This window comes from Halichoerus grypus, chromosome 14 (genome assembly GCF_964656455.1).
Source record: "Halichoerus grypus chromosome 14, mHalGry1.hap1.1, whole genome shotgun sequence".
Taxonomy (NCBI): Eukaryota; Metazoa; Chordata; class Mammalia; order Carnivora; family Phocidae; genus Halichoerus; species Halichoerus grypus.
The window spans coordinates 9,068,787-9,094,584 of record NC_135725.1 but is presented as its reverse complement, the minus strand read 5'-3'; the positions used below and the strand labels follow the sequence as shown (position 1 = coordinate 9,094,584).

At 44.6% G+C, this 25,798-nt stretch overlaps 1 protein-coding gene across 7 annotated transcripts in view; it reads left to right on the top strand.

Annotated features, from left to right (window-relative positions):
- SMARCA2 (SWI/SNF related BAF chromatin remodeling complex subunit ATPase 2) overlaps positions 1 to 25,798 on the top strand; it is a 178,174-nt gene that overhangs the window by 53,794 nt on the left and 98,582 nt on the right. For all 7 annotated transcript variants that reach the window (XM_078061322.1, XM_036076061.2, XM_078061321.1 and 4 more), the window contains exons 11-21: positions 2,150 to 2,280; positions 2,507 to 2,564; positions 4,694 to 4,794; positions 6,171 to 6,318; positions 9,557 to 9,720; positions 11,229 to 11,295; positions 11,959 to 12,069; positions 14,774 to 15,016; positions 16,440 to 16,553; positions 24,807 to 24,914; positions 25,523 to 25,609. In XM_078061322.1, the coding sequence (XP_077917448.1) occupies positions 2,150 to 2,280; positions 2,507 to 2,564; positions 4,694 to 4,794; positions 6,171 to 6,318; positions 9,557 to 9,720; positions 11,229 to 11,295; positions 11,959 to 12,069; positions 14,774 to 15,016; positions 16,440 to 16,553; positions 24,807 to 24,914; positions 25,523 to 25,609 (1,332 nt within the window). The remainder of the gene's footprint in view (positions 1 to 2,149; positions 2,281 to 2,506; positions 2,565 to 4,693; positions 4,795 to 6,170; positions 6,319 to 9,556; positions 9,721 to 11,228; positions 11,296 to 11,958; positions 12,070 to 14,773; positions 15,017 to 16,439; positions 16,554 to 24,806; positions 24,915 to 25,522; positions 25,610 to 25,798) is intronic.

The following is a 25,798-nucleotide window of genomic DNA, read 5'->3' as shown; positions in this document are numbered from 1 at the left end:
TGAGGACGCATAGCCCCAGAGCGGGATGGGAAGGAGTTTGTTTCAAACTGCCTTCTCCTCTCTCAGATTCTGATAAACCTGCTTGGGGGACCCTCCTAGAATCTGTGCATGTGAGGCATACTGTGAGTGTGAACAGCCTGGATCCAGACACAAAAGGTTGAAACCACTATTCCGTGCACAAACTTCTTGAACAATACATGTTGCTTCACCACTGTAATCTCCCACAAAGAAAGAAAGGATCGGGATGAGTGTCTAATGTGTCAGGCACTCTCAGAGGGCCGTTCTGGGGGAAGAACAGTATATATTGGAGCACCTAGAAACGACTCTAATTTGTAAAAGCCCCCAGCCTTACCTAAGCATGCCTCACATGGGTCTGTAATTAACAAGCACGCTGGGAGAGATTTAACGTGTTACTGTGACAGTGCTCTTACCTCTTATTATCTCTTGGGAAAATTAGCCGCTGATCTGGGGCTTGTGACATACACCTTTTTTTTTTTAAATCTTAACACATGTGCATTCTGTTTGCTGAAGTTGGCGAAGTGGACATCTTGCTCAGTTTGTTTTGAAATAATGTTCTTATACTTGCCGGGCTCATTCAGGGTCTTTGCCAAAGTTCTCATTCTAGCTACAGGAATTCCCGATTTTCTCCGAGGCATGACATAAGCAATAAAACAGGCTGTGTTGTAATAGTTCAAGATAATGGAATATGGCTTTTCCAAGGGAAGTGATAGTGACTGGTAGGTTTCCTTCTTTACCATGTGGGTGTGTAGATGACCTTTCGCCCGAGCCGGGAAGAAATGTCATGCATGCAAAGTAATGGTGTCCGCACCCGTTGCTTTAGCATACATCAAAGAAAAAAGAAGGGACAGCCTGGAGTAGGCCTTTTCTTTATTTAAAGGTTTTTTTGGTAGATAATTGCTAATATATTGGTTTTTCTTTTTTTTTTTCTGACAGTGTTTTGTTGAAGGAGAAGGGAGAAAGAACTTTTTTTTTTTTGGCCATTTCCTATAAGATATGGAAGATAAGCTACAGTATCCTGTGTTTCCTGTCATTTTTATTTAACTCCAATTAAGAACAATTGAAAAAAAATTCTTTGGAATTAATGAATTGTGTAAACATTGAATTTTACTACTTTTAAGGAGATGGATAACTTGGCCTGCTCACAAATCAAGCATTTCCAGCCAGCGTCTTGCCTGGGGCGGCGGGGGGGGTCTGTCCCGCAGGTGTAGTCACCCCATAATCAGTAGCATTCATTTGCATAGGATTACTCCATTTTTTTTAGGCCTTTTGAAACAATTTGTTCTCTGAAGCAGGTTACACACGGCCTCTGCGATTTCATTTTTAATTTTCTGAGCAAGCCATTCTTCATGAAGAGTCTAATAATGAACTTCAGCTCAGTCTTGGTCCGTTCACCCGGTTTCAGATGAGCAGAGCTTCTGGCTTTATCTCACTCCCAGGTACCCGTGGCCGAGCTAGATAGCAGGACGTTTGGTTCTGCAGAAGCTCAAACAGGCCCCTCACGAGGTGACACAAATCACAATACCTCTTTCTTTTCACATTCTCTCAGAAAGCACGACTTTGCAATAGTTGTTATGGGGGGGTATTATTTGGGGGTTGAGGGTTCTTAGTTGCAAAGGACAAAATGACAAGTCTGCCACATTTAAGTAGGAAGGGAATATATTCATAGGATATTGGGTAGTTCGTTGGATCCCCAGGAAGCCTGGAGAGCCTGCCTTGAGGCAACAGGCCGTGTTCCACTGGACAGCTGGTCAGCGAGGCCGTGGCTGACACGGAGCATCAGCAGGGGCTCGGCACGGCCCGTCCCTGTGCTCTCTTCTCCCTCCAGCGTGCCTGTTGCTCCCAGCTTCCCCTAGCCTTGGGCTCTTAATTCCAAGCCTTGGTGAGTACATGCAGCTGATGGAGCTGAGGTCTTGTGCTGGCACTCTCACTGCAAGGGAGGCTGGTGCTTTGGGTTTCTTTAGTAGGAGGTGACCTCCCACTTGCTGCCAGGACTTCTAGGTAGCAAACTTTCCAATCACAGAAAAAGGTTTCAGATGCAGGGCAGCCCAAAGCCTGAGAAGCGTCCAGCACAGAATTGGGAGGTGGTCTTAACACCCAGCGGTGATGTGTATTTGTTTCTCCTTTCTAGCCCATAGATGAAAGCAGTCAGATGAGTGACCTGCCCGTCAAAGTGACTCACACAGAAACTGGCAAGGTCCTCTTTGGACCAGAAGCACCCAAAGCAAGTCAGCTGGACGCCTGGTTGGAAATGAATCCCGGGTATGGCATTAAAGCAGAAATTCTGGTTGTCCGGTGGCTTCCTAGATTTCTGTGGTCCCCGTAAAATCCTGGAGCTCCAACAACGTGACCTGTGCCGAAATGGTAGAAGTCATTACCTGCATTTGTCATTTGTACATAGAACGTGCTAAGTAGGTCATGCTTGTATATGTTGTCTTGTAATTTAAAAAAATTAAGCCCCCTCTCCTTCCCACTCCTTTTCCTGCAGTTACGAAGTTGCCCCCCGATCTGACAGTGAAGAGAGCGATTCTGATTACGAGGAGGAGGTATGTTGGCATCTCTGTGTGTGGGGTGTATGTGGGAAGCACCTGTGTTTATCACTGCGCCCTCCAGTGCTGGCCTTGGGGTGACATCTGGAGCCGAGGACGCACCAGAGCGACGATGATGGTGTCCAGCAGTGCAGTGACCTCGCTGGGGCTCCTGGCCAGTGGCGGGACTTGGAGAATTCTGACTCTATGTGAAACCAAGCAGAGAGAAGCAGGCGTTGTATTGGAGATGGTGGAAAGGTCTTCTGGGGAGAACTGGAGATGGGTTACTTTGGGAAGGCAGTGCCCTGCCTTACCTGGTTCACGCTGAGGCTGAGCCACCCAAAAGTTTCCGGAGTCCTTGAGGCCTTAGAGTCTATTCGAAATTGTAAGTCTGGAAGCTTCGATGAAAGGGCAACGCAGACTTGGTTTGATGAGGTTATTGATCCTCTTGGTTTCTCTTTAAATGTGATTCTTGTTTAAATTCCTTGGATATTCCCGTTACCCAAAGAGAAGCACATTTCTCAGCCTCTTGGAAGGGACGGTCAATAAATTTATCTAGAACCTAAAATGGTAATCTTGGATACTTTTAACAGAACTTAAGAAATAGTAATAAAGGTTTTTTTTTAGATCAACTACGAAATGCATTATAATTACAAATAGAAGGATTAAAAGAAGATTTTATCTCCTTTCTGAGAGCATTGTTAGTGGGTAGTCATTAATTCTGTTTACCAGTGTGGAGGACTCTTGGTTCAAAGCGCACCCTGGCACAGAAGCCAGAGACCGGGCGAAGCAGCCCCACTGGTCATACAGCTCACCAGGATTTTAAGATGATTGTGATTTTCTTCTATTTTGCGGACCCCTTTTTTCCCCCTAAATTAATCTACTATGAACACTTGTTAACTTTTACAAAGAGGAGGAATAATAAAAGTTTGGTTTTTTTGTTTAAGCATACCAGTAAAAAGTAGCTGCTTTGGGTTGCATGCTATTTATTTTTTACAGGCCACTTTTGCTCTGAGATCTTTGAAGCTTCCAGAATCACTTTTAAAAATGTTTCTTGTTCATACCGATGAATGGGTCCATACAAGATCCATTGGAAGAATCTTGTCATTGGGTCACAGAGCCAGGGAGGGACGAGGGACAGAGGGGCTGCTGAACCCACAGATGTCAGCCCAGGACAGACAGCCCCAGACAGCTCTGGGCAGCTGGGAATAGAATGAACTCTGACCTGGGGTCTACAAACCCGAGTCCCCGTCTCGGGTCTACCACTCATGGCAAGTCACGTCCCTGCTCAGAGCCTCATTCCTCCCCTGGAAAACGAAGGGGCTGGACTGATTCCTCGCCTCACCCCCAGCCTCTCAGTGATCAGCTATCATAGGTTTGATTGTTAGCCTGAATATCATGTCAGTTCATGTTTTCATTCACGAGTCATGGGAAAGCATTATTCTCTTAAAACCTGCTTTTAAAGAAATTCCACCGGAGAATCTGGAAGGGTTTAGCTCTCAACACCAGTGGTTGGTCGTGGGCATAATGACTACATAGCAAAGCTTTCCAACAGATCAGCAGAACGTAGTATGCGGTTGAGAGGAGGAGGTCATGAATCCATTGCCAAGTTACTGACAGTTTTCATCTAAAGACTGAGAGACCTTGTGATGTGAAGTAGTCCCAAAGCAGTGGGTTTACAAGCTCCAGCCCCACTACCTGGGTTGCATGGAGGACACCCAAGTCCCACCAGTAAATTATCGGAGAGCATTTTTATGAGAAGGGCAATAGTAAGCCTCTAAGTCTGGCTTTGGAGAGAAGACTGTAGAATGCTTCTAAGTGAGAGCAGGTATGATGTGCAGGACTCTTTGATAACCAGTGATAAATACCCATCTGCGGTGACTTTTACCTGTTTATTCTTGGGAGCAAGAGTTCTAATGGATCCTCAGAGGGTTTCTTCTGTTCTCTTGCTCTATGATTTAAACAGAAATGGAATGGCGTATGGCCTGGTTTAGGGAGGTGTTAAATTTACTTTCTCCCTTTGTCGTATTTACTCTGGGAAACTGAATACCATTCAGTCTCTCTTCAGAAAGTGCCAATCCTAGAGATCCCTCGTTGAAATGGAATCCTTCCTGTGTCTTTACCCACCCACCCCACCCCCACCCCAGGATGAAGAAGAAGAGTCCAGTCGGCAGGACACGGAAGAGAAAATACTTCTGGATCCAAACAGCGAAGAGGTTTCTGAAAAGGACGCCAAGCAGATTATTGAGTGCGTATCGCTGTTTTCTCCCTTGTGAAAATGTGTGTCACGAGGATTGTGCTTGACAGATTTTCCTTCAGAAAACTTTGTCTGAGGAAGGAAGCCGACCGACTCCGTGGCCATGTTTCCCTTGAAACGCTGCCATCAGAGGTCACCACTGTGCTTCGGGTGCTCGGCTCCTTCCTTCCTCCTGAACCCCCACCTCCAGCTCAGGTCACTCCTCGGCTTCTCACCGCCTTTGCGCTTCACCCCAGACTGAGCTGATGGGGGCTGGCCCCGCTAGCTGGCTGCTTTGCTGTCTTCCCCTCCTCCCTCAATGCGTCAGCACCCACCCAGGAACGCCCGTGAGAGATGCCGTGTCCCCCCCTCCCCACGTGGTCTCCGCAGCACCCCAGGACCTCTCAGCACCCCATCCTCCTCCCTGGGTCCGAGTGCCAGCTCTGTTCTTCACTCTGGCCATTCTCCATGTCAGCTCTTTGCTTGTGCAGCTCTAATATTAAAACTTGGGGGAAATGATATGTAAAATAGAACATTTTAAAGTAATGAAATTTTTTTTAAAAAGTGGAAATAGGCATTGTAATATTTTCTCCTTTTTTTTTTTTAAAGATTTTATTTATTTATTTATTTGAGAGAGAGCGCACGAGCAGGGGGGAGTAGCAGAGGGAGAGGGAGAAGCAGACTCCCTGCTGAGCAGGGAACCCGATGTGGGGCTCCATCCCAGGACCCTGGGATCATGACCTGAGCTGAAGGCAGATGCTCAACGGACTGAGCCGCCCAGGTGCCTGTATTTTCTCCTTTGATTCGAGGGCTGCAGGCCCCACACTAGGAAACTTTGTTTTCTGGTCCACCGCTCCTCCTTCACCAAAGGTTTAGAAACCCCCAGTGGCTCCTCACTGGCTGTGGAGTTGAACACCAGCTTGTTAGCAAGGCATAGGAAGCGGAAGCTGGCCTGTGTCTACCCCATCTCTGTGGGCATGGTGCTCCCTCCCCCAACTCCCTCCCAGCCTTCTGGGGATGGGATTTATCTTTGCATCTGGAGAGCCTACGACGGCCTCCCTGGCCGCGAGGTCATCTGCAGGGAGACAGTTCATGCTCGGATCAGTCATTGGAGGTCAGGCGGACCTGCATGCAGGTCCTGACTCCACTGCTTTTATGCGGCCCAGGCACATGAACTAACCTCTGTGAGCCTGAAGTTCCCCACGTGCGTAAAACGGGGATGATGCTCCTGTCTAGCTTGCTCACTTTTTGTGAGGGTTACCGATCCTGTATTTTAACTGGAAGACATGCAGGCAGTGACCAGTAAACCATACTTCCAGTAGCTGTGTTAGGCTCTCCATTCGCTCGCCCAGGGATCTGTGGATGATGCTCTGCTTTCTCTGTCCCAGGACAGCCAAGCAGGACGTGGACGATGAGTACAGTATGCAGTACAGTGCCAGGGGCTCCCAGTCCTACTACACGGTGGCCCACGCCATCTCTGAGCGGGTAGAGAAGCAGTCGGCCCTCCTCATTAACGGGACCCTGAAGCATTATCAGGTAAATGGTGGGGGCTGTGCCTTCTTGGCCAGTCCCAGTCCTTCAGCTCACTTCGGTTGGCATGTGTCTTGCACATGTGTACAAGGATTGCTTAAGGAGTTTGATGATGGTGAGGCCTTTGGGGTCACGTTGCTTGTAATACGATGATTCTCCGTAATGCTTACTTCAGAACGCTTCCATTTTACCCTTACTAGGGCATACCCGTTTTCTCTTTTGTGAATTTAGGATGGGTTGTGTTTTAAGAAATACGGGCTTAACATTTGCAACGGTTTTATTGTGGATCTCTTCACAGCGGAAAACCCAGCTACATCCTATGAGTAGAGAGGGAACATCTCTGCCTCATCTTGTAGTCAATGAAGTATTTCTTCCAAAACTTGAGTGGTGGCTCTAGTTTAATACCAAGGATTCAGCTTCTGGGAGCCGCTGTCTACTACATGTATGCTTTTTCTAAGACACAGTAAAATGGTGACCTTTGGTGAAACGTACTCTGTAAACAGAACAGACGTTTCATCTGACCTGTTGGAATAAGGTCAGCTCCTATCTTCTACCTCCTACCACTTTGGCATTTCCCAAAGTGTGTTCCTTGGAACACTTGCTTCATAAGATCTCCCTTAAAAAGAAAAATAGGCTTGTGGTCAAATAAATACAAGAAATACTATCATCCAGAGGTAGGACTATCTTATAATTTACTATTGCAGATTTGGATGCTTATGAGAATGAATAGGGGCCCTTCTTATTAATACCGAGCATAACCCAGGATGATCCTGAGCCAACCAGACATATGGGCACCTTGGCAGTGACCCCTCCTGGTAATCCCTGATGTGCATGAGCACATTCACGACTCTGCAAAAACAAGTGTGCAATCGATGACTGAGTATCAGCATCCTATAGTGAAATAAAATGACTTCCTCTTTCCCAAATTTCTTTGACCACCCAACTTTATGTTCGTATATCCCCTATAACATTCTGTAATTTAGGAAGTATATGCTTAAAGTTCTCCAACTTTGTGGGCTCGGCTCCCCTAAACTCTTAACCCCCGTCACTGTGCTGGCTGCCATGATGTGGGGGTGAATCACTTTTAATGCCACGTTGATTACCTCCTGCGATCCAATGCCTTTCTCATCACTTGTCCTCACCACCTTTCCAAACCTATCTCCCCCATTTCCAACTGTGAGCTTCATGCCCCTCTTCCTCTCCTGGGCTGCTGTAGACTTCCTGAGCAGGCCTCCGCGTCGGTCCCCTTCCGGGCTTTTCCTCCACCAACTTCCTCCTTCCTGGGCTCTGACCGCCCGCATCGGACCAATGAGATCCTTTCCGTTTCTCACAAACCGCTTCCAACTGTGGCTCAGGGCCCCCTGGATCACCCTGTCCACGAGTAAGCTTTCTGCCACCTTGCTGCTTGACAGGTTTGTGTATCATTAATAGTTACATAACCCTGACATAACGGGGGGTCTTCCTGCTGCTTCTGGGGAAAGCCGCACACATTTGGTTCCCTACCCAAACCCTCCACTTCCATGGTCTAGGGAAACCCGAATCACTTCCCACCATTTTCATGAATTTCTAGTCTCCTCTGCTGCCAGTTTATGCTTCTGTTTTATCTGGGTTTAACACAAATGCAAAATTCAGCCCCTTTGCCAGTTTTCATTTAAAAAAATAAAAATCCACCACCACTGTCCAAATGTTTCTGGCGTTTAGTTGACTTTCCCAAAGGTCTGGTGGTCTTGGGGTCCTGTTGCAGGGCTGCAGGCCCTCCTGCCCCCCACTGTGATTCCTGGTCACTTCCCCTCTTCCTGTTTCTCTCATGGCTTAGTGTTGCTGTCCTTCTGCAAAATTCTTTAGGATGATTTGGAGTCTTGCATGGTACTAGGTACCCCAAGTGGCCTATGAAAGTATTTCTGCAGACCATTGCAGTGCTTTCCCTAAGAAAATCTCTACTCAACACAACTGAATATGCGTGCCAGAACAATATGAAATAAGATTATACGTATTTATATGTATGCCACGTACTTTCAACCACTTCTTGGCGCATGTGGATATGTGCATGCCTTTTGTCTCCTCTTTGACTGCAAGCTTCTGGAGGGAGGCATGCGTCTTACATAATGGCCAGGCATCTGTCCGCTATACTTCCTCGCATGGTCCTTTGCACAGAACAATCATTTAATAAATATTGAAAATAATTGAATTACTCACTTGGTTCTTACATAAAACAAAATTAACATTTCCCGGAGCATGACTTAATTAGCAAGCTAAATTGACTTTAGCAGATATGCATATTTATATATTTGTGTATTTATGTGTATTCACTTATATGCAATACCTAATATATAATATGTGTAAATAGCTATGTGTATTATATAATATGTAAATATATATATATATATATATATATATATAAAATATAAAGAAATATATTGAATTGCTCCTACCATTTAAACCCAACATCTGTGCAGTGGTGGTGGTATTGGTATTGGTGGTTGGGAGAAAGAACTGGAACAATTTTGTGTTTTCACCCCAGCCTTTCTTGTACTTAACACAGGAACTCCACAAAGCTGCGTCTCTGGTGCAGGGCTTTCATCCTTTAAAAACACGTTGGACATGTTTCCAGGCAGTCATCTTCCCCTGCGCTGCCCTTGGGGAGCACCCCCATGGCAGAGTTTCCATGTGAGGCCCCGGGAGCTCTCGCTACACCAGGAAATGTCCTCCTGCGGGCCCAGCAGTGGGCCCCTGGCTCCCTGGTCAGCCGGCTTCCTCTCGCGGAGGGGATCCCACCCCAGGGGAGGCTCTTCATGGCCAAGAAGGCTGTGTCTAATGATCTCTGATCTGTGTGCCAACCCTGCCTTCTGGTTTGTTTGTCTCTAATCCTCACATTGGCTTTTTGTTCTTGGAGTGGTTGGAATGGATTTTAGTTTGGGTTTTCTTCATTTATAATAACTCTGGAATGTCATATACTGTGAAATGCTAAGTAGGGATGAGCAGCAAAGCTGCTTAAAATCCCACCAGTATGCTACAGCCCGTCATTTCTAAATCTGATTAACACTTAGCACCTGCCAAGCAGCAGGGATGATTACAGGCTCATATTTTAAATTCTTTTTGTGTTGGTGCGTCCCCCACTTTCCTACTGTGGGAAATCCAACGTATAGCACCGAGGAGTTAAGAAGTCACAGCCTCACTTGAGTTGTATTAGTATTAATTACCTGTGCAGATCTTGGATAATTGAAGCAATTACTCTTCATTTCAGCTCCAGGGCCTGGAATGGATGGTTTCCCTGTATAATAACAATTTGAACGGGATCTTAGCGGATGAAATGGGGCTGGGGAAGACCATACAGACCATTGCACTCATCACTTATCTGATGGAGCACAAAAGACTCAATGGCCCCTATCTCATCATTGTTCCCCTTTCGTAAGTAAAGTCATTTATTCCGTGCTTATCTTTCTGTAGGCTGTAGATTGCCCTATTAGTAGCTTGTCCTTGTTTTTCATTTAAGGCCGAATTTTCGCATGTAGTGGGATCACCAAAGAGCATCTGATCTGGACTTAGGTTTTCGCTTCCCACCCCCGGCCTTTTTGAATGGCCATTTAAACACGGGACGGAGTGATTTTATCAGCCCTTAGCACCGCGCCGCCGTCTACACAGCCCGCACACTGCACAGCTGGGTCTTATTTGTCATCACACCTTAAGCGGCTCACGGGGCAGAAAGGTTTTGATATCTATTTTTTAAAGATTTCTTGGATTTTTTTTTTCCCCGTGTCCCATTTCCAAAAGGTTACATATATTCAAAAAGTATGCCTTCTTAATTCTGCCTTGACTGTGTCTTTTAAAGCAGAATCTAGATCACAGTCGTAACTGGGAATTTTGCATTAAACTGCCTTCAGAATGGGCAGTCTAACGTCCCCGATTCTGCTGCTCCACAAGGACAGGTCTTCCTGTTCTCCACTCAATTCCCAGAACCCCGGGCGGTTCCTCGTAGGTCTTTTCCAGACTCTCCTGAGAGGAGGAATACCATCCTCCTGGGAGCATAGTGTCTCTGGCTTCAGGTGTTAGATCACAGTTCTGTTCACTGAGACCTTTGCCGATCTCGGTGCTAACACAGACTTGGACCTTGCAAAACAAACCAACCAAAAGGATTCTGGTTTCGCATTTGCAAATTCTGTCCGAATGAAGACTATTTGCAGACCTGCTGAATCTGTATTATCCGAATCCATAGTATTTAGATATCCTTCGTATTGTATCTACGTTTCGAGGATCTATTTTGTTCTTTGTTTTTCATGTTCTGACTTCTATATTATGGTGATGCTTTCAGGGATTTAAAAAAAAAGAAAAGGCATTCCATATCTCTCCCCCTGCTCCCTCTTGACAGATTTATTTAAAATTTTCATGAGCTTTTGTCATTTTCTTTTTCCTGACTCAACTTTTCTGTGAACTTATATAGCTGTTTTTTTATTTTATTATTGTGTTATATTAATCACCATACATTACATCATTAGTTTTTGATGTAGTGTTCCAGGATTCATTGTTTGCGTATAACACCCAGTGCTCCATGCAGTACGTGCCCTCTTTAATACCCATCACCAGTTTTTAAAGAGTCCCCAAATCACTCTGGCAGTTGCTGTTTTCAATATTGAAATTAAGGGTTTTTTTTTCCCCCCTCTATGTTTATGCATTTTTTAATTTTATTTTTTTCTTATGAGTTTCTTAGGAACTGACAAACACATTTGTCATGCTTTGGGGCAGCTTATTTTCCACCTATCTCTTATTTCCACACCTTTCAAAGAAATACGTAGTTGAGATATTTTATATTCTCTCTCCCCTTTCAAGGTGAGGCCTAAGCATGAATAAGAACATCTTTTTAACCACCGACTTTGATACCAATGTCTTTTTCTCTGTACGTTTTCTTTTTTGTTCTATAGGACTCTGTCTAACTGGACATATGAATTTGACAAATGGGCTCCTTCTGTGGTGAAAATTTCTTACAAGGTTTGGAATGCTGTATTTATATATAAATGTGGAAAAGCAAAAAATAGACCCTCTTTTTTTTTTTCTTCATTCCATATGCACATCTGTGAACTGTATTTGGTTGTAAAGTTTTGTCATGTACATCATGTACCAAACAGTGTGAGTTAATCATCCCAAGAAGATTACTGTAATAAACCATAATTACTTTCAGATAGTGAAATGCAGAAGAAAATTGTTAATTATCATATTGCGAGGTTTCTGATGAGAGTAATACAAATGACAAATACCGCACATTCCGCGTGCCACCACCGTACCCGCTGTTCCTGCAAACTTCGGCAATTACCCGGGCGCCGGGGCTGCCTGCCGCACGCTCCCATAGAAAGGCAGCCTTTCAGCCGAGCCGGGGGTTCTCTGCCACCTCGAGGTTGCTGTAATTTCCTTATCCATCTTCCCCCTCCCTCAGTTTGCAGAGGGGAAGCCTGCCTATAAGGGTCTGAAAAGTGTCCAGATGTGTGCTGATTTCACCAAGCACTTTCTTTGTGGATAATGGATGTGTGTATGATAATGCATAGAGGTGCAATCTGCACTCACGTGTCTGGGCTCCATTAAGCCATGAATAGTGAGACAAAATGCACACATTACTTCCATTGGGTAATACATATCTCTCTCTCTCTTTCCATCCAGGGCACCCCTGCCATGCGTCGCTCCCTTGTCCCCCAGCTGCGGAGTGGTAAATTCAATGTCCTCCTGACTACTTATGAGTACATTATCAAAGACAAGCACATTCTTGCAAAGGTATGTTTTTTTTAAAAAAAATAAGTTCTTTTACCTCTAATTACGGACCATTGCACTGGAGTCTGATGTATTCCCCTAATTATACTCACTGGTATAATTTGATCATTAGATGGCTTTTCCCTCCCTCTCTCTCTCTCTCTCTCTGTCTTTCTCTCCCTCTCTCTCTCTCTCTCTCTCTCAGAGTCAGATATATTTTGGGAATGGGTTTTAATTTGATGCGTGCTTTTTTGTTGTTGTTGTTTCGTTTCGTTTTGTTTTTTTGGCATATGTCGTTGATTCTGGTTCTCTTACCGAGCCTCTCGTAGTTAATGAGTTTACATCTCTTAAAAAAATTCACCTGGACTCCTTCTGCAACTCCTTTTCTCTCCAACGGCCCTGAACGTGCTTGTGGAGGAAATAATTGTTTTGGTTGCCCTGGGTTATTGTCAGCAGCGTGACTTCATTCCTCTTGTGCCTCTGTCTCTCTAAAGACGAGTAGGCACCTCTCCATATGGTCTCCTCCCTGTGAACGTTTGTCCAAGCTGTGGCTTTGGTGCTATTCCTGGGCTAGGTTTTTTTTTCCCCTGGGAAAATAATGGGCCATTGTTTGGATGACTCTGGGCTGTTTCTGTGACTCTTCACTCGAAGCTGAGGAAGACTTGTTCTCTACCTGAGACACACGTGTCTCCTAATTTGTATGTCCGAAGTTGTCCTTGAGCCAGAAGATAGAAAATTGTTCTTTGATTTCTCACGCCTGGCCTCCTAATGCATTCACTCAGAATACCTTCTTTCGTGGGCCCGAACATGAAAACTTCATTTCTCTTCCTCCGGCAATTTCTCTTGCCCTGCGGTGTGTGGGAAGTGCTATAATCTGAAACTAAGCGATGGCCAGAACTGAGCAGAACCCCCGTTTCTGGGATCTGTTCTCTCTCCGCAGGAAACCTTTGCTCTGGGCACCGAGAGTTCCCTTCCTGACATCCCAGGGGCTCCCACAGGAGGCTTAGTAATCAAGATGGCAATGGCCACAAGGCTGCGTTCCTGTTCCTCATTCTCCGAGAGGAATTTGGCAGTGTCAGAAATGACACGTTTTCAATAGGACTCCGGGAATGTGTTCGTAACATCGGAGATCCTTTAAAAAAAAAAAAAAAAGAAAGTCCTATCACATCTTCTGCATATGTATTTCAGAACTCATCAGAGATGCCTGGTAATGAGATGAATTGCTTTTATTTGTTGCTGGAGGAATGAAGCTATAGAAGGGGTAGTGATATTTTGTCCAAGCGGAAGACCTAATGGGTAAATGAGTAGATTAGCAGAATCGAAGTCCTCTCTGATTCCTTGTTTATTAGGTCATTAGCTAAATTAGGAAAGTAGATTTCAACTGCTTACTTAAATACATTTGTATCTGCTGGCCTCTTTTCGTGCTATTGGTAAGCTTGGGGTAGTTGTCCGTACAACTTCATTCTCATGGACACTTTACTTAGAAATAGTGGAGGAAGAGTAAAAAAACAAAAACAAAACCAAAGCTCTGGTAGTTTCTTTTACCCAAACATCCCAGCCTGACTGATGGATTTTATATTTCTTCTCCCCCGACTTTACTGTCACTTCCTATGAGGAAGGCAGGGACCATCTAGAATACTTTGCTCGTCTGCCTCCTCTCTGGGAGCTTTGGAGCAGGATCCGGGGACATCTGAGCACCAGATGCTTTTCTTGGCCATTGCCACTGTTTTGCAGGGAATGAACAGGCTTAGTGGGACATTCCACATTGTTCTCACTTAAAGAAACTGAGACCAGTGACCTTGAAGAGGGCTGGAGGGTAAGTTATGAGAGAGGAAGAGACCTGCATGCGGACTTAGGAGGGAAGATGGTGTCATATGGCCCTTTTTTATTTTTCACGCGGTAGTCATGCTGGGAAAGGAGATTGTGTTTAATTCCAAAGTTCTGGCAAAAATAGAGGAATGATATTTTAGCATTGTCTTCACTGGCAGTGAGCATATCCTTGCATTGTAGATATCTTAAAACAGTGATCCTAGACCTGGCAGGTAAGGACCTGGCAGGTTAAGGAGTAGGTCTGAACCCAGAGACTCCAGGTTGCCAGATCTTACTTAAATTTTAAGAGAAGCTGGACGTTCAGATTTTTGTGTGAAATATTGCAACTTTTAAATGTTAGCAGCTCATTCAAATTAAGAAGAAAAAAGAACACTGAGCTGAGCCAAGCCCTAACAATGTAACAATAGAAGCGAAGGCATGAAGCTGTAAGTACCTACTGATGCCATCTTGGAAAATCGGTCATTAATTTCTGCCTCAAGTGGAGAGCTCTCTTCTCTCCTTGCCATGAGCTGAGGCAGCATGAGCACTAAATCGGGGATAGCCGTCATGGTCTAGCACTGACAGAAGGTGTATTGGTTGGGGACACACAGGAGCTAGTCCTGGCCCAACCATTTCATTCTGGGCCCAAGTTCCCCTCTTTGGCAAGAGCAATTTGGAATCACATGGCCCTTAAGCAATACTGTTGCTTGACGTCCCATTATCACATGATGTGTTACATCATCTATCAAGTATGAGAAATAGACTGTTGAGACTTTTTTTTTATCCAAAGGAGAATCACACCATATTATACACAAAGTCTGAATTCCTTGGTTTTCCACACCACGGCTTGCCTGTTGGAAGTGGTTGTATTTTCCCTTTCTCACCGCCTCGCCCCTTGGTCCTTCCTCTTGTGTTACAGATTCGGTGGAAATACATGATTGTGGATGAAGGCCACCGAATGAAGAATCACCACTGCAAGTTGACTCAGGTCTTGAACACTCACTATGTGGCCCCCAGAAGGATCCTCTTGACTGGGACCCCGCTGCAGAATAAGCTCCCAGAACTCTGGGCCCTCCTTAACTTCCTCCTCCCCACCATTTTCAAGAGTTGCAGCACGTTTGAACAGTGGTTTAACGCTCCATTTGCCATGACTGGAGAAAGGGTACTGGCCTAACTTTTGTATTTTCCACTGTATGGCAATGAACCGAATGTGAAGAACCCAAAGCTGAGAATGTTAGAGCCCAGAGAACCTGTAGACTAGTTGACAATGTCACTTACGTTACAAAACTCATCAGTGGGTGTGTGTGTTCTCTTTCCAGGGTTGTTTTCTGCCCTACGAAAATGGATCTAATGATGGGTCTAGGGTCCTAGGGTCTAGGATCCTTGATCATTTGCCGACACATTAATCAGGCCACTAGAGAATGATCCTGACTGATGGAATCCTTATCTGTATGGGCCACAGGGAGAATGAATGGAAAGATATTTGTTGAATCAATTTAACCAGATCCACCAAACCAACAGAACACAAACCTTAAAAGCAAATATTTCCTTGTTGTAAACTTGGGCTTCTCTTTAAACTGTTTCCCCATGAAGAGTCTGTGTGTGAAACTGAACTAGCTCACAGTAGTTTTCTGCACACATTTTTTCCCAGTTTTAGTGTGCGCCTCCGTTTTGTGTCTACATTAATACTCCTCAAATCCCAGAGTAGCCATTTTCAGATTTCTTATTATCATTCCTTCCACCATCTATCTTCTCTTGGAGCTCATTTATGAAAGGAAGACACGGGCCATTGCAAGGAAAAGGAATGGGTACCTGTCCTTTTGATTAGTGGTTTCTTAACTGTGGGAATGAAAAGCCACTTAGAAGGCTTTTGGGACATTTATGTTGGAACTATTCAGCACTTTAATTTTGAAGTACATTATAGGGGCCTTTGCCTTTTGTCAGTAATTCATTGGCTTGCCCATTTCTAGAAAGTAATGTCAATCAAGTCTGCCCCCTAGAGGTTCATAGAGAAAGGTGACATAGAGGTTCTAGAGAAGGTTCTATATAAAGAGGATTGACCAAGATCAGGGCAGAGAGAAGGAAGAATGGTGAGGTAGAGGGGCTTGGAAACCCACCACCATCCACTGGGTCTACTCTCTTCTTCTTTTCATGTTCTGACCTTGTCGCCTTAGGGTGTTTCTGCATCTGAGACAATCCAAGTTAGGAGCCTAACTTAAGGCTTCGACTTTGAGTAAGCACACATGCACTATTGCCCCTTTACTTGGGTTCTGTCTCAGTCTTCAGTAAGGCTTTGTTGCAGTTCTATCCAAAAAAAAATTCTGAGCTTAGGGACTGGTGGCTCGGGCCCGTTTTCCCTGGAACTCCGCATTAAGACAAAGACACCCATTTAGAGGCCATTTTATTACCACCTGGCCCGTGGGAGGAGGATTCTGAGGCGTGCATAACAGGTAAAGACCTGGCCTTCATGGACACAAAATTTCAATCACATATCACAACAAATTAATAAATGTAACCCTAAAGCGTTATTTCATGAAACATCATTAAAAAAAAGAAAGTCCGACTCATCTGAGGTTCTCTCGTAGGTGGACTTAAATGAAGAAGAAACTATATTAATCATCAGGCGTCTACATAAGGTGTTGAGACCATTTTTACTGAGGAGGCTGAAGAAAGAAGTTGAGTCCCAGTTGCCAGAAAAAGTATGTTGCAAAATTCAAAAGCCGTGGTTTCTTTCCCTGCTGATCTCCCAAGTACTTGCGTCTGAAATTGTGTTTTTAAAACAGCAGGCTCGTATTTTAGTCCCAGGTATCTTGGAAATATCGTACAGGACATTTTTGTTTGGCAAAAGCTAGAGGTTTTAATGTAGAGAGAGAGAGAAGGGAAATTTCAATATTTTTCAGCCTGGTCTCCCTAAAGCTTTGGGGCCAGCTTTTATAAAATTACCAAATTCATTGAGTCTCCTGACATTTTCCCTTTCACTTATATCAACTCAACGTTATATTAGTTTAACATTATATTTTAAGTTTAGATTTTTTTTTTTAAGTTATTAACCTCGTGAAGTTCATTCCTGCAGCTGCCACCGAATTGATCTGCTAGTGAGTCAAACAAGGATATGAGTTTGGGGCTTGCATCATCATCAAAAGGCCTCATAAACATTTACCAGGTTTCCTAGACATTTATTTAATGCTTGTGATGCTTGTGATGTCACTCTTTGGGTAATAAGTGAAAAACAGAGTTCCTGCAAATTGCAGACACGTCACCTAATTATTCTTGGACATGGCTTTTGTCCTACACCATAAAAATTAAGTTCCTGTGAATATTTTAAGCAGGTATTTTTCAGATGGCGTTTTGCACCCTGACTTCTCAATGCTTGAGAATGTCTTTTGAGCCCTTTGCTCCACATTTTTTGGTTTGCTTTGGGTATTAGTTCAATATGTTCCTGATCATATTTTGGAACCACACACTTCTGAGTTTTAAATTTTATTCTCTTGAAGATAGGTTGTTTGGCATTGTATACTACTTGTTGCAGGAGGGGTATTTGGATTTGAGTTTTCTCTGTAGATGAGCCAGTTCTGAAATGTGTATTTTGCGTCATTGTGTTTTTTTCTCTGTAATGACTTCTGGTTTTTTGTACAGATTGGTTCGTCCTATTCATTTCTTAAGTGGGAGCTGACAAGAGAGCATACAAAGTTGATCACCTTATTAAGAGAGAATTTTGTTCCAGATTCCCCTATTCATTAACAGACAGGGGGAAAAAAAAATAAACTTAAGCACAGTTCTTATATCATGCTTATCATAGCAGAAGCCTAAATATTGAAATACTTTATTTTGCTAGCGAATGCATCTTGGGGATTGAAATGCTCTTGATATTTTTTTGACTTCCTATGGTCTTGGTGTCTTTGGGTAACCCCCTTACTGTTCAACGTGGACCTTGGTTACTGAATAAACTGGGGAATGGGTCCAGTGGTCATTTGACCGCCTTGAACTACTTCCCAGCAAGAGATGCTGCAAGGTGTAGAGATGGATGTTAACGATTTTAACGTGTCTTAGACTTCTGTTTCTTTAGCAGAGGTATAAAATCAAAGGTAATGAACCAAAGTCCTTCATATAGTCATTCTATAAAACTTCTTCATCTTTTTTTAATTTCCAGGACTAGCTAATATAGATAGATTTAAAAAGCACATCACAAGTTGGAAATATGCCCTGTTTGAAGAAGATCCATTCTATAAAAATCCAGACTTGCCCAGCATAAGGGTTATAGGGTGATCAGTTGTATCAAAAAGGAATTCTTTGCTTTACTAAAATATGTATTTCACTGCTCCTTCCACAGAAGAGCTTCCTGAGTCTTGGCAAACTTAAAAAAAAAAAATTAGGATTAGATTATAGAGCACGTGTCTCCTGCATAAAGTACACTTAGACTCTTTAATACCCAGAGTATTATTTGAGGTACGTTAACTGCCCCATGTGTGGTATAGATCTACGGCTAAGCTCCCTTTTATGGAGGCCGCTCGGTGGAGTAGAAATCGTGGGCTCTGCCCGTCACAGCAGACCCGGGGCCCTCTCTCTTACTAACCGTGTCACATCGGTCAGTTAATCCAGCTCATCAGTGAACTGGCAAAGAAATACTACCTGTCTCACAGAATCGTTGGGGATTAAATGGATGTAGGACCCATGAGTCGAAGCCTGGCGTACGGGAGGCTCTCAACTGGTGACAGTGACTACCACCATACTCCTTAGCGTCAGCTCCTGTTACTCTGACTTCTAGTTCCCCTTTCTGTTCACCTCAGGCTCTTTCTCACGCTCCACTCCTCGCGCTTTCGGTGTCCCCCCTCCCACCTCTGTGCTCATCAGCCTTTCCAGGGGAGTCGGGGAACTCATCACTTTGCACGCATAGATAGCTGTTGTGGTTTGGTCTGTGTTCCCTCTCTACTTTTTCTGTCTCGTTAGGAGTTTTTACCTGAGGGAAATTGGCCACTGAAGTGTCGTCCTTGGGGGTAAGGAGCTTCCCTCCACCACCATCGGCTTATAGCCACGAACAATGCGGATGTCTTTCTCAGCCTCTATAAAGAGCTGGGCAGGGATTCTGGCTGATGGCAGGAAAAAGGCCACTGTTCCACAGCAGGAATTCTCAAATGCTCTCATGAAAAGCCACCAGTTAGGGAAGAGTTTTTTAATTTTATTTCTAAATTTACATATAAAATCCACTCTTTGGGGTATAAAGTTCTGTGGGCTTTGACAAATGCAGAGTTATGTGAACCACACGCACAGTCACAATGCAGAACAGTTCTCCCTCCTAGTACCACCCCCCACCAAAGTCCCTGGTGCTGCTTGTTTTTGGTCAAATGCTCTCCGTAACCCTTGCCCTCATGCGACCACTGATCTGTTCTCCGTCCCTATAGCTCCACCTTTTCCAGAATGTCATGGGGATGGAGTCAGACATCATGTCTCATCATCACACCTTTTGCATCTGGATTTCTTCACTCAGTGTAACGTGTTTGAGCTCCATCCAAGTTGTTGCCCGTATCCGTGGTTGTCTTGTTTTTACCGTTGAGTTAGTATTCTCATCCATGGACGCACCATAGCGGGTCCGTCCATTCAGTGGAGGGGATGGTTGGGTTGTCTCTGATTTCTGACAATTATGGATGCATCTGCTGGATACGTGGTGCATAGGTTTTCTTTTCACTGGAGTAAAGACCCAGGGGCAGGCTTGCCGGGTCCTATGGTAAGTGCACATGTAGCTTTACAGGAAACTTCTGGAACCATTGTGCATTTGTACCAGCAATGTCTGAGCCTTGCATTTCCTCCACATTCTCGTCCATCCTCATCGGGTGCCGTCCGTTTTCTTGACATTTTTAGCTATTTCAACAGGTGTGCACTGGTATTGTGTAATAAATTTGCATTTTTCTCATGTCCACTGATGTTGGGCATCTTTTTATTGCATCTTTTTATCCATATGTCTTCTTGGATGAAACGGTGCTCAAATCTTTTGCCTGTTTGTTTTTTAATTGGGTCATTTCTTTTCTTACTGTTGAGTGTTAAGCTAGAAAAACTCTGAAAAATAGGAAATATATTTTGTGTGTACTAAACAGTCATTCTGTCTATTATAGCTGGACTGAGCTCAGATGAAACTAAAGCGGGCATGTCAGGGTCAAAATTTTGACAAGTGCAGCTCTACTTCATAGTAAAATTAGTTTTCATGGATGAGTATTTGATAAAAATGAGTTTTCATTGATGAGTATTTAATAATATCGTGAGTCTAGTGACACACCTAATGAGCAAGGGAAGGTACCATTCCCCCCAGGACACCCCACACCACCACCAAGCTATAGCATAAAATCCATTCCCTATACTCAGGAAAGAATGGCAGCTTATACGAAAGGACATGTATGAAACCTAGTGTAAACTAAATAAAAATTGATTTTGCGATTTAGCTCCCATTTGGGGTTGTCTATGCTGACTGTCCACTATGTTAATTCATAGATAATCAAGAGCCAACTGTACTTGCAGACAGCTGTAGATATATATATTGACGTCTAAATACGCTAAAATATGTATACAATGTCGGAGGTTAACTAGAGGTTGACCTACCTAAAATCGATCCTAATTTTGATTTAATCTGCATGAAACAACAAATCAGCTTCACCGAGAAGCTGTCGTGATATAAACATTTAGAACGCTTGATGTAATTAAGCATTACTTCGTTCCTCCCTCGCACCATAGATTCCAGAACCTGGGACTTTGAAGTATGTAATCTTATTGTTTGGAAGTCTCAGTTCAGAAAGTGGTAAGATATCACCCCCTGTAGTCTGGGTGCGCTGTTCCAATAATACATCCTTTTGGAAAGGATGTTGTAAGTGAAGAATAGTATTCAGGCAGAAACTACGAATAACGCCTGAATCCTTCTCTGGGGGTGGGTGGAGGAGACTCTGGGCCAATATGATCACCTGATGTGGCTCCTTATAGGGACCAGTTTGATCACTTACTACAGTAAGAATTCTTAGGCGAGAATGACCCTGGGTGTGAGGTCAGCACCTCAGTTTTACATATAACTTGAGCAAAAATAGCTCCAGGGGCTCACCAGCCTCACTCGTCGGGGGGGACTCCCCCATCTGAAAGGGGCACAGATTTCATTTCCTGCAGTGCCAGCATATTTCGAGGAGCTTCATTCATGCCATCATCAGGTGCCGTCACATCTCCAGGGGTGAACTCAGACCCAGCAGAGTTTAGAGGGCATGATTATCATAGAAACTTCTCTCCCTTGGTCCCTGGTGGTCTGTGGGTATGTCTACTTTATAACTGTTCAGTCTGTCCTTTTCTCAGTACCTAGCTCTGGTTGGCTGCCTGCCGTGTGTATGGCCTGGGTGGAAGGTGCAGGAGTCACCCCGGAAACAGGCATGGTGTGACAGGTCAGCAGACGGGGTGGGGCGACACGGCCTACTCACCTTCGACAAGGGCATGTTGCTGAAAGGCCACATCATGTCCCCCATCCAGATGAATAATGCAGCCATTCAAGCCCTTTAGGGCAGCGGTCTCCAGAACACACCCTTGGTGGGGAGGGTTGTGTGTTTGGGCAGGGCTGTCTACTGGTACTCCCTTGGAATACAGAAACAAGATTTTTAGAACTTCCGTTTATATTCTAAAAATAAAAAATTAAGCTTCGTTGACCTCTACCATACAGACTGCCACTGGTACCCACGTGGTGTAGGATCTGAAAGTCAGTCATGTGCCTGGGTTGGACTGGGGAGGTCCTCCCAGGGGGAGCGTGATGGGGAGCACCACCACCAGGGCACCTGACCGCCCGCCCACCCTCACAGCCCCGCTCCTGCACTTCCTGCCTGTGGTGAGACTTAGTGTGGAATTAATACCCTGTGTCCAGACCAGAGGATATGGGAGGATCTGATTTTAACTAGACCAACACTCCCAGCCCCCAGCGTGGACAAAGGGCTTAAGAAGATTCTGCAAAAGATTGCAGGTTGAACACAAGAAGAAGAACATCAGCATAGGTACATAGGGAGAAAAAGGCAGTCCTGTCTCTTCTCCTGTTCCTGGTGTGGATTTTTATCAGCCACATCATAGGGTAATTGGGCTGGAATTGGCCAAAAATAATTAGATGTCATCACATTGGCCCCTTGGAATAAATCAGTGGCCTTTAACCTTGACGACCATACCCTAAAAGTCCCATGTGTTTGTAGACTTTAACGTTAGTGCATACATGTAATTCATAAAGAAATCTATGGGCGTGTATTGGGAAGCTGTGCTCTAGCGTGTCTTCCTGGTAAGGGGATGCCACTGAAAAAGCTTAATAACCACTTCTTTGAGAGAAATGAAAGGAGAAATTGACTTTGGCTGGTAGCTAAGGTGATTGGGGAAGACGTTTTAAGAAGCCCTCGAGGTAGAGTAGGAATTAGGAAGGAGGCAATAAGAGTCACCCCCCCACCCCCACCCAACCCCAGGCCTAGAGAAAAGTATAAAGTCAAACAGAGCTTGGAGTTGCCTGAGAAGGCACGGGGAGCAAACGTCAAACACAGTTTTGACACTTATGACAGTGATTTCGATCACGTGGATCACACCAGCTTCTGGTATCCCCTAATGGCGAAGGGAGGAGGGTTAGGGAGACTTCCCCATCTTCGAGCAGCTGTTGGGTCCTCGGGATGGGTTCGCCTCTCTTAGCTGACTGGAGTGCCGCGGGTGGGTTTGGCATCCCTGTCTGCGTGGCATCATTGTACTCGCCTCCTGCTTCCCAAAACACTTAGCGGTCAGCACTAGCTGACTGATGGGAAAGGGGGCTGAGGATGCCGTCCCTAATTCTGTATCTGCTGGGCCCTAAAGCACTTAAAAGCAAGCAGCGGCCATCCCTTCCTGCAGAGAATCCCCAATGGTGGTGAACATGGGAAAGCCTGAACATCTCCTTGGTCATCCTCAGCATAGAGCTTAGAAGAGCAGACTCGGTTTCCAGTCCTAACTGCACCATTAAATACCCCTATCACTTCGAGCCGGTTTGTTGAACTTCTGATGCTCAGGTTCTGGATAAAATGCAGGCATGGCATGTGACCCTCTCCTAGAGCTCTTGTGTGATAAATGAGAGAAGGCACATAAAGCACTCTGTGTAGGTCCTGGTCCACAGAAAGAGCTCAGTGATATTAGCCCTTGGTGCCATTTTTTTTTTTTTTTTTTTTAAGATTTATTGACTTATTTTGGAGGGAGCGGCAGCAGGAGAGGGAGAGAGAATCTCCTGCAGACTCCATGCTGAGCACAGAGCCCAACGCAGGGCTCGCTCTCACGACCCTGAGATCATGACCTGAGCCAAAATCAAGAGTCAGATGCTTAACTAACTGAGCCACCCAGGCGCCTGCCTTGGTGCCATTTTTATGCTCCTACTGGTTGCAGTCTGAAGTTGTCTAACACTTTTCTTTGCCGTGATCAAATTTCATTTTGAGAGTGAACGTCTCGAAAAAGTCAAAGTACTTTAAAAATAGGACATGATCAGGCATCTAAAACAGAAGGCCCGTAGCAAGTGCGTTCTTATTTATTAAACTTGGAGATTTCTGGTTTTTTCCCCTCTGGCCAAGGTCATTAAAAACAAAAACAAGTATATGAAAGGTCACCTGCTTTTCTTAACTTTTCTGCAAAGGAGCCAGCCTTTCTCCAGTCTTCTTTGGTGCATCAAAACAAGTGGCGAAAGGCTATTAATTGCAGTTCCATCTGGCCTGACAGGTTCCTTCTGAAGCCACAAGTGAATGAATATTCAACTTCTCTTCATCTGTGACCTCCTCGCCCTGGCCCTCAGAGCTGAAAATAACCTGATCATTTTTAATCAGTTTATTAAACATTAGGCAGCTTGCTGATTTACTTTTAATCACATTCTGCAGATTTCTAGGCATTTATTTGATGTTTATTATGAAAATTGCACATTTGTATTCTGGGGATTTTTTTAATGAAGAAAATAATACTGGGAAATAATGAAGGCAGATTTTATGCATTAAGAACGTGCTAGAAGTATTGCAGGTGTGTGCTAAGCCAAGGGCATGTGAATTCCCTTTAACTGTTTTAAATCGGATTTTTTTTTTTTCGATAGTCCGACTGGAGGCCCACGAGGCTTTGCCTTCTTTAGGTGATCATAAAGTTGCATCCAATTTTGGATTAATTCCTCTCTCCCACCTGCTGTCCTCACAGGTAGTATTCTCTCACCTCTGAAAAGCAGAGGTTAATGGCAGTCAACCTAGGGCTATTACAAATCTCACGTGGATTAGTACTGGGGGTCGCTGCATATGACCATTTAAAAAAATTGTCTTACAGGGGCTCCTGGGTGGCTCAGTTGGTTAAGCAGCTGCCTTTGGCTCAGGTCATGATCCCAGGGTCCTGGGACTGAGCCCTGCATCGGGCTCTGCACTCAGCGGGGAGCCTGCTTCTCCCTCTGCCTGCCACTCTGCCTACTTGTGCTCTCTCTTTCTCTGTCACATAAATAATAAAATCATAAAAAATAATAATAAATAAATAATAAATCAAAAAATGTCTTACAGAGCAAATCTTGGGATATTGGGCAGTCGGTGTTTTTTTGTTCATATGAAAGAGGGTGTAGCGGGGAAGTGGAAGAAATACTAGGAAGAAACTCTGTATTGAGCTTCTTTGACTTTGAACAGTTTGTAAGCTCCTCTCTCTCTCTCTCTCTCTCAAATATGGAGCAAGTCAAGAAATTTCAGAAAACGTGACCCTAGCCTCAATCACGTACACCCTTTGGCAGGTCCCTCCCCCGTAATAGTACCTTTAGCAGTGATGACCATGGTCTCCACCACCACCCCCATCCTACCCTCCACTCCTCGAATCCAGGGAGGGGAAACGGAGGGACCCACAGAGTTCCAGGACTGCTGCCCGCTACCCTGTCCCAACTGTCTTCTCAGAACAGGCACCTTCTCTCTCCTGCTCCTACGTACTCGCTGTTCTTTCTCCCTCAGGTTGAATATGTGATCAAGTGTGATATGTCCGCACTGCAGAAAATTCTCTATCGCCACATGCAAGCCAAAGGGATCCTCCTTACCGATGGCTCGGAGAAAGATAAGAAGGTACATTTCAGCAGATGATGCAACTCAGCGTGCTGCTGTCTGTCTGCTCACGGCCGTGACGTCAGATCCTCCCAGGAAGCGTCCCTGCTAATGCTGATCTGTTAGAGCCAATTTCTGGGCCTTATTCTGTAACTGTCGTAGCTGCCAAAGGAAATCTCGTAACCTCTTATTGCAAACTGCATTGGGGCAGGAAGAATGCAGTATGCTCGTATCACCCAAATAGCTTATAGCTCTGCTCATGTCAATTCTGCAGGGAATATATTCTGCCTAAATGTGGGGTGGCACCTTGGAAAGTTTTAAAATCCTGTGTCACTCCCTGGGCATCTGCTCCAGGCTTCTGTCTTCCCAGAATCCCAGGGAACAGACAGTCATGTCACAAAGCCATCAACTCAATATGATTCCCTCCTGTAGGGTAAGTTAGTCACGAGAAAGATGTTACATCTGTAACTCAGAAACTGCTCTATAACAGGAGCTTTGGATGCCGGCAGGTGTACGTTATGGGGAAGACCTATGGCCCTCTCTATAAAAGCCTACTTTTTAAAAATGGGCAGTATCTGGTCAATTAACGATTTGTTTGTCCTGTGTTTACTCTCTCCACTCGTTCTCAGGGAAAGGGAGGTGCTAAGACTCTCATGAACACTATCATGCAGTTGAGAAAAATCTGCAACCACCCCTATATGTTTCAGCACATTGAGGTAAGTCTGCACTCTCCACTTTGATTCTGATCCCGATTGCACTACTCCTATTAATACTACTTTTAAAAAAAAGAGAAGGAAGGAAGGAAGGAAGGAGGAAGGAAGGAAGGAAGGAAGGAAGGAAGGAAGGAAGGAAGGAAGGAAGTTGAAATATGTGTGGACATTGAAATGACATGCTCTGATAGCTCG